This window comes from Psammomys obesus, unplaced genomic scaffold, assembly GCF_907164565.1.
Source record: "Psammomys obesus unplaced genomic scaffold, mPsaObe1.curated_primary_1811, whole genome shotgun sequence".
Taxonomy (NCBI): domain Eukaryota; kingdom Metazoa; phylum Chordata; class Mammalia; order Rodentia; family Muridae; genus Psammomys; species Psammomys obesus.
In genome coordinates, this window is record NW_026590405.1 from 1,244,164 (window position 1) to 1,257,467 (window position 13,304).

Genomic DNA, 13,304 nt, shown 5'->3' on the forward strand with positions numbered 1-13,304 from the left:
TAAGAAGCACTGTACACAAATACCAACTGGCCTGGAACTAGTCTCTAAAATAAAATGTTTAAGAGGCTAGAAGGAAAGACTTACAGGCTCAAGAGCGCCAAGAAAGAAAACAGAATCAGCTTCCATGGTTTCATTAGCAACTTTTCACACTTAGCCACACCAAGAGTGAAATCACACACAATGTGACCTTCCAGGGAGAGAACTTCATGATTAAATCCTGCGAAACAGATCACTGACCCAGACATGCCACAAAGACCTAAATATGGAAGGGAATGTGTCCTATTTGGTAGAACACATACCTAGTATGTATGAGGCCCTGGGATACAATGTATGACAAAACAAACAAACAAACAAACAAACAAACAAACAAACCCAACAGCATCTATAAACCAATCCTGATCATGGCTTTACAGCAAGACTCAGAATGGCTGAAATAGATGTGTGCTACATGCTGTGAGGGTTAGTGTTAACTGTCAACTTGACTAAGTCTCTAGGCAAATCTGTAAAGGGTTATCTGGACCAGGTTGGCCTTTGGGCATACCTATGAGAGATATTCTTGATTAGATTAATTGCTGCCCACTGTGAGCGGCACCATTCCCTGAGCTGGGATCCCAGACTGCATGAGAGGAAAGGAAGCTGAACAAAACATTCATCTTCTCCCTCTTGATTGCAGATGCAATGTGATCGGCGGCCTCAAGCTCCTGCCAAGTGACTTCCCCACTGTGATGGGATTCTCCAACTATGAGCTGAAGTAACTCCACCTAAACTGCTTTTATCAGGGTATTTGCGCAGAGCAACAAGAAAAGGAACTAAGGCACAGGCTATGTGGGAGGCACTATGCCAGAAGTGTTAGCAAATCACCCTCACTGCTTGTCCCCACTGTGTCCTCTGAGGAGCTTTTGTTTCCATTCTGAAGAAAAGAAATTCAGCTCACAGGAATTAATAAGCTGCCTGAGGCCATTCAAACAGTGAGAACACGGAACCTATATGTACCCAATTCTATTTCACTGGCTTTCCACACATGTTTTGGCCACAAGCAAACAAACAGTCAGAAAAAGATACAGAAGGCTAGTCCTTGAGGTGACTGGTATCATTAGTCTTTTCTGTTTTCTGTAACAGAATTCTTGAGAGAGAAATCTAAAGGGGGGCAAGGGGATGTTTTATTTTGACTAACAATTAGAGGGTTGGTCCATCATGGCAAAGTGGAACAGAACAGCTTAACTCATGGTGGTTAGAAGCAGAGAGATTGCCTGTACTCATGGGCCTTCTCTTTCCCTTTCTATTCCACCTGAACCTCTCGCCTATAGAACAGTGCCATCCACATTCAGGCTTAGTCCCTTCTGGAAATGTCCTCACAGACACACCTAGGCATTTCTCAAATCAAGCTGACAATCAAGAGTAGCCATCCTAAGGCCACCCCTCCTCAGCCTGACAACCAAACACCTTAAAACATCATTTCATCCTTGGTCTCCAAAAGGATGTTAATTAAAAATCCAGTTGGAAAAAAACAAACAAACAAAAAAATCCAGTTATTTTACTTCTTCTAAGAAGTAATCTTAACAGTCCCAACACTGTTCAAATGTGAAGGTCTACCGAGATTCAAGGCAAAATCTTAGCTGTGAGCCCCTGTAACAACTAAAGCACATTTTATATATTCCCAGAACACAACAAACCTCTCATTCCAAATGGGAAGAACAGGGGCAACTGGCAAACTGTAAATGAGCTCTTTGCCACACTGGAACGCAAATTTCCAGCACATTCTGGGTTCCCACCGGGAACCTTACCTCCATGTTTAGTTGCCCTGGTCTTCCAAGCTCTGAGGAATCACTCATTAAGCTGAGCTAACACACTCTAGTGCTTTTCTGGCCCACATCTCCAAACTTTTCTAAAATTCCTCCCACTAGCCACTTCCAAAAGGTTTTTCTGAACCACATACAGCAACAACTTCACTTGGTATCACAGATGGCACCAAGTTTCTGTCATATTTGTCACTGGTGTGACAAATTCATGAGAAAACTAAAGGGAGGGATTCGGATTTTTTTTTTTTTTAACTTTGGCTGAGTTTCTGCAGTTTGCAGTCCATTGTGGGGGGAGGGTGTGGTAGGGCAAGTCAGATATCATGGTTACCAGGAAAGGGCTGTGTTTATGAGTATGAGTTTGGGTGGGGGAATGAGGGAGAAGGAAGGGAGAGGAAGAAAGAAAGAAACAGGAAGAAAGACGAAGAATGAGAATGAATATGCTTAGATTAATTGGCTTCACCCAGCCCCATTTTTAAACTCTTTCTGAACCACTGGCCTCTGAGATCATGCTTTACAAACCTCCCAGATCTTCTGTTTTCACAAGAGTTTCCCCTGCTCTCCACAGAAACCGCCCCGATGCGGCAGTAGTGACACTAATAAAGCAGGAAAGGTCTAAGCTTCAACAGAAGAGAAAATCAGTAATATGCTGTTTCCAGAGTCAAAATGACGTCACCTGGTAACATATATACTGTGCTCTCTCCACAGGAAAAGACAGGTCAGGAAGTTGAATGTTGTGGGGGCTAAAGAGATAGCTTAGCAGTTAAGAGCATTTGCTGCTCTTACAAAGGAACAGGTTTAGTTCACAGTACCCACACAGCAAATATCTGTAACTCCAGTTTCAAAAGAAACCTAATACTCTCTTCTGGCCTTTGAGGCCGCTATATATATGTGTAGTACACTTACATACAAATAGGCAAAACACACACACACACACACACACACACACACACACACACACACAAATCCTTTTTTAAAAGTTGAACATTTTGGAGGAATATTTTTGGGAGGGACAGTTTGCTGGGCATTGACTTCAGGAATCTTGAGTGATAAACATGTGTTCTGTCCCCTAAGCTATGTTCTCTTTCCTAAGGAGGAAGAAAGGCTTCTGAGGACAATTCCTGTATTTGTATATGGCAAGTGCATAAAGATAAAAAGATAAAAGGCAACTTTCAGTGTCACAAGACTGAGGGCATTTATGGTTTTCAAACCAGAAAGCAGACAGGCTGAACAAAGGGCTAGATGCTTACCTGTGGTCATCACTACTCCAGAAAGCACTTTTCTTCGGGCATGAGGGGAGGAAAAGTTGTCTGTCAGGTCACTGAACTTACCCAGGACCAGGCGTGAGACGGCATCTGCCAATACCTGGGTGAAAAGCAGAGACCAAGTTTAGTGCCGGGGGTGGCAGGAGGTGGTGGTGGTGGTGGTGTTGTGGTAGAACCAGTCTCTCTCATGTCAACACATGCTGTCTAATGCAAAGACTTGTATAGTCTCACTTTTACTCTAGAAAACCCACACAGCCACACCCAGCAAACGTGTGTGTGTTCACACATGCATGAATGGGTGAACAAGGAGAAAAGTCATCAGTACTTTTATCTAGCCATGGACCCTATGTGCCTGGCAACATGGGCACACTGATGCAACTGTGGCATGACTATTATGGGGGTAACCACCACTTTACCACTGAATTGGAGGCCCACTCTGAAAAAGAGAACTCATGCCTGGCATTGTAAACCTGGTCCAAAGCCCAAGCCTAAGAGCTTAAGTCTTAGAAAGGAAGCCACTACTGATGTTTTGCTAAACAGACATGCTGTCAAACTGTTTTGTAAATATTTATGTTTGCACTTAAAGTTCAGTGCTGCCCCTAGTCTTAGAGAAGCACATCTTTTTGCACTCTGCATCACTGAATGCAGTGACTGATAACTTGTAAAAGCGATGGGAATGAACTGTTGAAAGCTTAGCTTTAAACAAAACATCCATATTAATCCCTGCAAGACTATGGGAACATTGTAGAAAAGGGATAGAAGAAATGTAGGAGATGGAGGATGTGCAGAAGTACTGAGAAACACTGTCTTTTAGACATGACAGCTGTCACATGGGTACTGGTAATGGTTACCAGCACAAGGCTTGAACAAGGCTGGGTTCTATCAACACTCTATTACAGATTAGTGTATTAGTTTCTTTCCTTGTTGCTGTGATTAAAAAAACAAAACAAAACAAAAAAAAAAAAAAACCAAAAACAAACCCTAGCAAATGCAGCTTAAGAAAGAAAGTGCTTATTTAGCTTACAGGTTACAGTCTAAGGTCAGAGCAGCAGGAGCCTGAGAGAACTGGTCACGTTATATCCACAGTCAAGAGCAGAGAGCAGAGAAGTAATGCATGTATTCTAGTGCTCAGTTTGCTTTTTCTGTTCTTAGACAAACTTGGGCTCCCTGCTGGGGAAAGGTGCCACCCACATCAGGTGGGTCTTCTCATTAATTAACATAATTAAGCTACTCTCCACCCCTAAACATGCCCCACGCCAACCTAATATAGACAATGCTTCGTTAAGACTGCCTTCCCAGGGCTGGAGAGATGGCTCAGAGGTTAAGAGCAAGGGCTACTCTTCCAGAGGTCCTGAGTTCAATTCCCAGCAACCACATGGTGGCTCAAAACATCTAAAATGAAATCTGATGCCCTTTTCTGGTATGCAGGTGTACATACAAACACACATTGTATACTAATAAATAAATCTTAAAAAAAAAGACTGTTTTCCCAGTGATTCTTGATTGTAAGCATAATACTGAAAAAGGGAATGTCTTTACAGTTCTAGCCCTCCCTAAAGAATATAGGAAGTTAATGGCTGCTTGGGGAGAAAGTTATTTTCCTCATTGCTGTAGCTACTGGTAAATAGACCTTGCTCAAGTAAATAAGTCCTCACCCATGCTCATGCAAGCAACCCTAATTAAATACAGCAGGCCACAACAAAAAGACATAAAGGTAGGAGGGGGTCTTGTTTGGAAAAAGTTCAGTGGAAATAGGAAGGAGTAAGAGAGATACTAGGAAGGAGAAAATGATTAAAGAAATATATGTGAAATTGTGAAAGGATAAATTTTTTAAATATAATTTTTAAAAATTTACTTAATTTTATTCTTTGTGCATAGGTAGGAAGGTGTCTGAATCCATGGAACTGAAGTTACAGAAGGTTGTGAGCCTCCCTGTGGGTGCTAGGAATCGAACCCAGGTCCTATAGAAAAGCAGCTGGTGCTCTTAACCATTGGGCCATCTCTCCAGATATAAGTTTTAAAAGTTTTTATTTCATATAAGGGTAGACACAGCTCCAAATGCTTTTCCTGCAGAAGCCTGAGCCCATGAAACATGAGCCAGGTGCCTATGGGGTGTACACTGTGAGATATGGGCAGCTAAACAACCCAAGTAGCTCTGGCTCTCTGAAAAGGTCTTCTGGACCTCTTCCCCTGTGTGGCTGGAGCTGCACACAACAAAAGTATAAAGATCCTAAATGCAGCTGGGAGTGGTGACCTGTGCCATTAATTCCCAGCACTTGGGAAGCAGAGGCAGGCTGACTTCTGTGAGTTCATGCCTAACTTGGTCTAGATACTGAGTTTCAGGGCACCAGAACTACACAGGGAGACTCTGTCTCGATAAAATAAAATAATAAAATAAAAGATCGTACATCCCAACCACTCACCTTCAGTGACATGAACAAGGGTGAAGACTGTTTTACAGTTGATGCTTGGCTACACCACACTGGCAAGCCTGCTATAGCAGAGTGTCACAGTTATAGTGTAGCCAACACTCTCTGTCTTTATAGCCATATACCATCCTTGAATATCAGGAAGGCAGATAGTTCTCAGCCCAGCGATGCGTGGCCCAAGCCCTTTAAGAGCTATTTCAGGAAAAAAAATTTTACATCCTCAGGTTGTAACCCTGCCATACAGACACTGGAATTAGTCCTGGAAGTCTACTCTAAAAAGACCTTACTGGCTCCATCCTCTGTGGTTCATAAATTTCTGAGCTAGCCTAGGGACTTAAAGGGGGCAGTGGTGCTTGTGCCACTGAGCAGAGATGTAAGGACACTGTTTTCAGACTCAAGTGGCTCCAAATTAGAGGTACAGAAATTAATGTTTGCCATCTCAGCACCCAGAGGAAAGCAGCATAAAGAGGCAGGGAGGCACCTAGCCGACCTCACCACGACTAGAACCTGACAAATGCCTCTTGTCTCCTCAGGTCAGGAGCTCAGTCCTTTCCATGCAAAGCCATTAAGGCAGCCATTCAAGAAGGCAGGGCTAGCCCGGTGTGGTGGCATATGCCCTTAATCACAGCACTCCTAGGGGCAGGCAGATCTCTGTAAGTTTGAGGTCCTGCGTCAAGTAGAAAGTTCCAAGGACCATCAGGGCTACATAGACAAACTATCCTGTCTCAAAACCAAACAAAACAACAAAAGAGAAAGCAGGGCTGAAGCCACCTGCCCTCAGACCATCTTTCTGCTATCCCTCTGTGGGATCTGCAGCATCTGAAACAGTTTCAGTGGTCTTGCTACCACCATTAAAATTAAGGGAAGACAAGTATCATCAGATGATACTGAATTGCCAAAAGATTTTAGCAAATCCAAGCCTGGAAATAAAAGTCACTTGGGACCTAGTACCACTGATTTGTAAAATAACTAATGGACTAGTTGGTTATTCTTGGAGTGATGTTAACAAGGGACTAATGGGGAAACAGGTACTTGCTTGTCACAGAAAGTCAGTAAAACAAATCCATTCCTTTAGACTGAGTTGCACTTGGTTGCTTTAGGCAAAGCAGAATAAGTCTTTCAAAAACAAGATTTGGGTTTAATCCCAGTACTTGGGAGGCAGAGACAGATCTCTGTGGGTTCAAGGCCAGCCTAGTCTACAGTGAGTCCAGGACAGACAGAGCTTATAATGAGACCTTGTCTTAAAAACAAAACAAAACAAAACAAAACAAAAAAACAGAACAGTAAATTAAAACCAAGAACCATGGTCACCCCAACTCTAGCTATATCACAGGCCAAAGAGAAAGGGCCACACCCGGGTCCCAGGAGAGTGCAAGTCTTCCTATTCACCCCATTTTCTAACATGTTAATTCGTTAATTCTGGTCAATTGCTCCTACACTAAAGAACGTTGGACAAAAAGAAATTAAGATAAAAGACTGAAAAACAGATCAGTGAAATCAGGGGTTTCTAGAGCCAAGACAGAGTGATCTGGGACTTGGTGAGGACTGAAGGTCCCTTTTCCTTCGTCCTCTCACAGAGACCCATCCTGAGCTACCTTACATTTCCCTTTCCTTAATGTGAGTTTTCTGTAAGGGTCACAAACTTGAGTGGCTGTCCACACCCACACGGAACAGGGAGAAGCCCACACAGCTGTCACATAGGAAGTTTGGCATATAGAGATTCCTAGCAACCAGCAGGTTCTGGAGTGTTTATGAAAGGGTTCCCCCTGCCCTGCCAGCGTATGTTCCCTACTACTCTGGGGGTAGTGCCCCATCACCCTGACCTCAACAGGGGCCTTCAGCTGCAGATGGGCCTGCAGTCCTTATTCTGAGCACAGTCTCTCTGTACAATTACTCAAAGGATGCCCCACTGAACAGAGGACAAAATGCCAGAATTTGGGCTCCCTGCCCCACTGCCACTAAAGGCTTGCTTAGGGGCATAATTAAATGGAAACACATTGTGGCTGTCCCAGTGAGGGCCCTGAGGTATCCCTGCTCTGCACTATCATGACCCTAGTGAGCATCAGGAGACTAAATCAGATTCTCAGTGACCAAGTGACCATGGAAACTGAGACAAAGTCACTCCATAGTCAGACTTACCAGCAACTGCTCCTGCTGAGGGCTTAATCACATAAGGAGTCAAAAGCAATAGTGAAGACTAAAGGTTGCTTAAAATGTCAAGGGCAATGTCCGCTCATTTGCAAGCACACATTTTTCCTCACCTGTGGCAAATGCAACTGAAGACCCTCACTGAGAACAGGCTGGCGAGATGGTGTTTGGTCCAAGTGCAAATTGAAGACAGTAGCCAAGGCAGACTGTGCAGCCCGGGCCTTGGCAAGCTTCTTATTTCTCCCTGAGCCCTCAAAAAACTGGCCATCTACCACCACGGACATGACAAAGCTCTTGGCATGGCTCTCCCCGCTCTCAGAGAGGAAGTCATACTTCAACCCTGGGCGCAGCTCATTCAAGATCATCACAGGATTCTTCCCACTTGGGGGCGGGAATGGTGGTGGGATGGGCAGAGGAGGCTGAGTGAGGCTGGCAGGTACTGGGGAGGCAGAGAGGCTAACGTCTCCACTTGAGCTGAAGGAGTCATCTCCATTTGAGCCTACATAGAAGGGTGGCTCTGACTTGTCTGGAGTCTCGAAGCCATTGAAGAGTGTGTCAGGGAAGTCAGCCTGGTCAGACGTGAAGTCTGTGTTCACAGAGAGGGTCCTTCCCATGGCCAGGTGGGCCTCAGAGGCATTGGGAAACTGAACAAAAGACCGCAGGGCCTTCTCAGCAGCATGGAGTTTTGCCTTTTTCTTTGTGGGGCCTGAGCCTTCAAAGACCTGCCCATTCACCTCCACAGACATGACAAACAGAGGCGCATGCACGGGTCCTGTCTGGGACAGCAGCATGTACTGTAAGCCAGGCTTGATTTCGTTCAGCTGCATCAGGGCGTTCTTGGGCAGAACAGGCCCCGGTGTTTTTCTTCGCTTCTTCAGGCGGTACTTGGAGTGGCCATTGCTGCCCTCCTCCAGGGGCCGCTTCCTGCTGGTGCTACCACCACCCCCGTTGGAGAGTGGAAGACCCTCGCCAGGCCCAGGTGTGCTGCTGTCCTTGGGGGGCATGTTGTCCAGATTGCGGTTTTCCTTAACATCAGTGCTGCTGGAACCTGTGGTGCCCAGAAAGAGTAACTTACAACGCCTTCGTTGCAGGATCTTGTAAATGCAAAATTTATAGATTCCTTTATCTCTTTGTAGCTGGGTGAGTGATGTGTGTGTGTATATTTCCTTCCTCAATGCAAATGTGAGGAACTACACACTAACCAAAGATGTAACTGTTAGGGGCTGGAATGTACTTTGAGATTTTTTTTTTTAAACTAACACCTATTGCCTCTTCTAGTTAGTTCAACAATTTCTTCTCCATTAGAAAATAAAAATTTTAAGCTATTTTCTCTGCCAAAGACATCGTATATAGCTCTGTCTTATCAAGATGTTAGATGTTAAGTTAATCCACAAGACTCACAACAAGTCTGAGAAAGTGGCCTCTGAATTCACCAGCACAAAGGCATTTATTTATCTCAGCATACGATTCCTTTGCAAGGTCACTAATCTCAACCGACACAGGTTTTAAACTACAGCACTTCTCAGAAGAGGAGGGTGCCATCTAGAAATCTGTTTTTACAGCTCACTTGAGGTTCCAAATACCTAATCAACATGTGATTATTTGTGTCTTAGTTTATGCATCAATCATAGAAAACTGTTTATCTAATAAGGTAAAGTATTAGGACTTCACAGAACTTATTTTTGAAGAATGATGCATCCACTGAATATTTTTCATTATATTTAAACACTATTTGCTTCAGAATCTTTAACAGAATTTATGCTAGAAAAAAAATAAGAACAAGACACAGAACTGGAGCAGCAGGAAAGCTGTGCTCCCTAATTTCACAATATGTCAGCAAACCTGCCTTTCTAAAAACAGCTGGTCGGTTTCCAGAATAACTTGGTGACCATACCTTTTAAATGTACTCTACATAGCAAAATAAGATGATTTTGATCTTTAAAAGGGAAATAAATGTCAGGCATGGTGATGCAGATCTCTTATTCTACCACTGAGAAGGGGGTTGAGAGAGGACAGAATAGGCTACTTGTATAGCCACGACCTTGTCTTAACTTCCCACCAGGCAAAAAGACTATTCTCTCAAAGTGGGGTGTATTAGGTCCTCCCTAGTTTATCAAGCTTCCTAAAAAAAGAAAAAAATAATTCTTCTTTTATCATTCAGTTTTGCGGTCCTGTGCTCTGGGCCTGGGCAGTGTGATCTCCAGCCGCTAGCTCCTAAAATCCAAAGTAAGTCTTAACTGATGAAAATATTCCTAAACACAGTAGCTTTGGGGGTCGATTTCTACCATGCACCACACCAACAGGTTTTCTTTATGTCAAACAATCTGAAAACACTAAAAATGTTCCTCGGCAAGCCCGTGGGCAGGGTTAATGTTATGGACATCTTGGTTGTTGCTGTCAGTCTCTGGAGTTAAGGATCACAGATGCCTAAGGGTCGTCATTATTCAGCTGAGACAGCAAAGACTACCAAGATAAACTCAGTCCATGGAAAATCTCATGTGTGTGGTGGGGAGGGGGTCTCTCAATAGACATCCCTTCCCAGAATACTCCCGACACACACACCACTTCTCCCAGCTGACAAAGCTAATGGAATGGGCACTAAATTTTCATTTATAACATCCTCCAGCAAAAGACCGGTAGGTTACTCCTTTCGGTACTCACGGAACAAAAGATGAAAAGGCAGAGCAAAGACAGGTAGAGAGATTAATAAAGGGGAGAACATCACATACTACGTTCTGCTCACAGTTCAAGTTCCCAGTAAACAGAATTATCAGAAGAGAAATGCATGTCATCAGCAAGGCACTCCAACATACACTTAGCCAAACATTAGTGATGCCAAACAGCAAGATTAAGAGAGAAATACACTTTCTGTGAAAGTTGAAATCATTCTCAACTCATGCTTCAGAAGCAAAAGTACCCATCACATATTATCAAGAAAATGCTCCTGAGCAAAAAATATAAAATAATCTAATTAGAGACAGAGCCCACTCTCAGCTGGAGCACTCTCTCTCTACATACCACACTGATGCACTCAGAATGTGAAGTGAATTACAGTGGAACTTCTACTGCTTTCAAAAATCACAAGAAAGGCAGGCCTGACATCTGAAAAGTTTGCACTAGACCCAAAAGTTTACTTTTACAGAAATATTATTGGGGGGGGGGACCCTTCCTTAGTTAAATTACCCAAGGCTCAATGGCTATGGCCACAGCTAAAGACATAACCCACAGTCCCCAGCTAATAGGTAATTTTAGGGACACCTTTACACATCCCGTGGTAGAGGGGAAGTTTACTGGGTTGGCACACCAGTGGCAATACTGTCTGAAACGCAGAGTTTAAAACCTGGCAAAGCTGAGAGTGATGGGTGGATCTGCCAGCAAAATTCCACAGCTTAGAACATCTCAAGAGCAGAACTGATGAGAAGCAACCAATAAGGTGTGGGCAGTGCCCACATCAGCAAAGGCAAATGAATGCCAGCTACACTACTCACAGTGGCACTGGGCAGCTGCTTCATGCTGGCCAGTGGCCATTCTCAGAGTAGAGGATGTCTGCTGCACAGCACACCCCAGATCCAGTGCAGCCGTGGGGGCTCAGAGTTGCCTCACATGGTGCTGTTAGGCTCTGGTGTCCACTGGGCTGAGTTCCAGAGAGTGTGCTAAGCCTGGCTCTCACGGCCATACCACCCCCAGGACAATTTGGTTCTGCTGTGCAGCTGCATGCTCTTCCTACAGACAGAGCACCTTAGCTGGGAAAGTGCCTTCTTCCAGGCAACTTCCCATTTAGACCTGTTCCTCTCTGGGACTGAGAGTGGGCAGAAGTGACTGTTAACTCACAAAGAACAATGCCAAGGGAGGAAACGCCGCTGTGCCTGAGGCCCCATACCCACAGCCCCGTGGAGGACGGTGTGGCAAGCAGAAAGCCCCAGTGAGGGTTTGGTTCACACTAGCACCAATCGCGTTCCAGTCTTCAGAGATTTAAGATCACGTGGACAGCCTTCCCTCCAGTGCAGGAGCAGTGACTGTGTCTGAAGGGAGCTTTATGAACTGTTATCCCAGTGACCAGGTATCTGAGTCAATCAAAAAGATTTTCTTGAGTTTATACTGGTGAAAGTTCAGAGCTTTAGTATAAGAACCACAACTTCACATGAAGCCGCACAGCATTATGAGACAGGCACCTAGAGGCATGTTTCTGGAATAAAAATGATGGTCCCATGATGATAATGAGGAATGAAAACTCTAGATAGGTGGCTGTAAGGAAAATGTCCACAGTAAATATTTATGTCTATTATATAAAAACCCACCACTGCCAACAGCCCACATCGTACAAAACATCAAACTGCTCTTATTGATCAAATTTATAAAAACGCTAAAATTTTAATTTTACGTGAACTACTTTGGCACTATTCGATAGACCTAGATCTTACTCATATTCTCTTCATCTTCTATGTCCATGGTAAAATGCTTTTGAGGGTTTCTTGACTGGCGGAGACCACTCTTGTCTGGAAGACAGCAAGAAACAATATTTAGTGTGTGATCCCAGCAAAATGAGGTATAGTGTCTTTGTGTACTGATCACCACATCACTGCAATTAAAAAAAAAAAAAGAATGATAAGAAGCCTGCCATCTGAAAAGAGAAAGCCTCAGTCTCTCTCATCTCTTCTCAGCATGTTCTAGGACCCCAAGAGACCCCTGACACAGGTGGCTTACAGATAGGAACCTTGGAAGTAAGAAAGGAGTCACCACAAAGGAGGCCTAGAGCAGCGTCTGGGAACCTCATGCTCTACTCTAGGAAGTAAAGGTCCACTAAGGGTTCTGGACCAGGGACATAAGGGCCTGCTGTCAACAACAATGCCATAGCTGAGAACCCAACAGGACTCCAGCTGCTTGCCATCCAGCCTCTGCCCTCACAGGTCTATGAATGGGTGATAAAGTGACATCACATAGCAAGATCCCCAAGTATTTCACCCACACTTCCATGCACCCCAACAGCACATCACAGGAGGGCAAAACGTGTATAGTAGCTTAAATTAATATAACTTTAATCTAACATGATTCCTTCACCACACACAATTACCATTTCATTAGCAGGAGAAACCAAGAAAAGATCTAAAATAAAATTTCAGCTGCCCAATCACTAATAAACAAAAGGTTCTCATCTCACCAAATATTTCTGATAAATTACAATTAAGAGAAAAATATATGCAAATTTTGAAACCAATATTGCTTCATAAACAAAATTTGTTTTATCAATATCAATAAAGTAATTTCCTTGCTTTTTAGGAAAATGGTGATTAAATATGTTAGGAAGCACATATATCTCATAAAACACTTGCATAAAATAAACACAAATTTTATGACAATCACTTGTTAATAATTTTATTCTCTTTTTTTTTCTGGCAAATGTAGTGTTAAACACTGATGGAGTTTCTACAAAGAATCCTTTTATTCAAGGGGCCAGAGAGATGATGGCTCAGTGCTTGCAAGCATTAGCTGATCTTCAGAGGACCCAAATTTGATTCTCATCACCTACATGGAGACTCAAAACAGTCTGTAACTTCAGTCCCAGAGGATTATGATACTGTCTGTGGCCTCCATGGGCACTACACATACAAGGTTCATACACATACATACATACATACATACATACATACATACATACATACATACAT

General features: G+C 43.6%; 1 protein-coding gene across 6 annotated transcripts in view; it reads right to left on the reverse strand.

The window, feature by feature from the left end:
- Positions 1–13,304, reverse strand: part of Adarb1 (adenosine deaminase RNA specific B1) — a 122,556-nt gene that overhangs the window by 28,521 nt on the left and 80,731 nt on the right. For 5 of the 6 annotated variants that reach the window (XM_055607067.1, XM_055607064.1, XM_055607063.1 and 2 more), the window contains 3 exons: positions 12,060–12,134; positions 7,752–8,686; positions 3,047–3,161 (listed from right to left, as the gene is read on the reverse strand). In XM_055607067.1, the coding sequence (XP_055463042.1) occupies positions 3,047–3,161; positions 7,752–8,686; positions 12,060–12,087 (1,078 nt within the window). In that variant the 5' untranslated portion in view covers positions 12,088–12,134. Of the gene's footprint in view, positions 1–3,046; positions 3,162–7,751; positions 8,687–11,469; positions 11,561–12,059; positions 12,135–13,304 lie in introns of those variants that run through there. The other variant, XM_055607066.1, reaches the window with a different exon arrangement.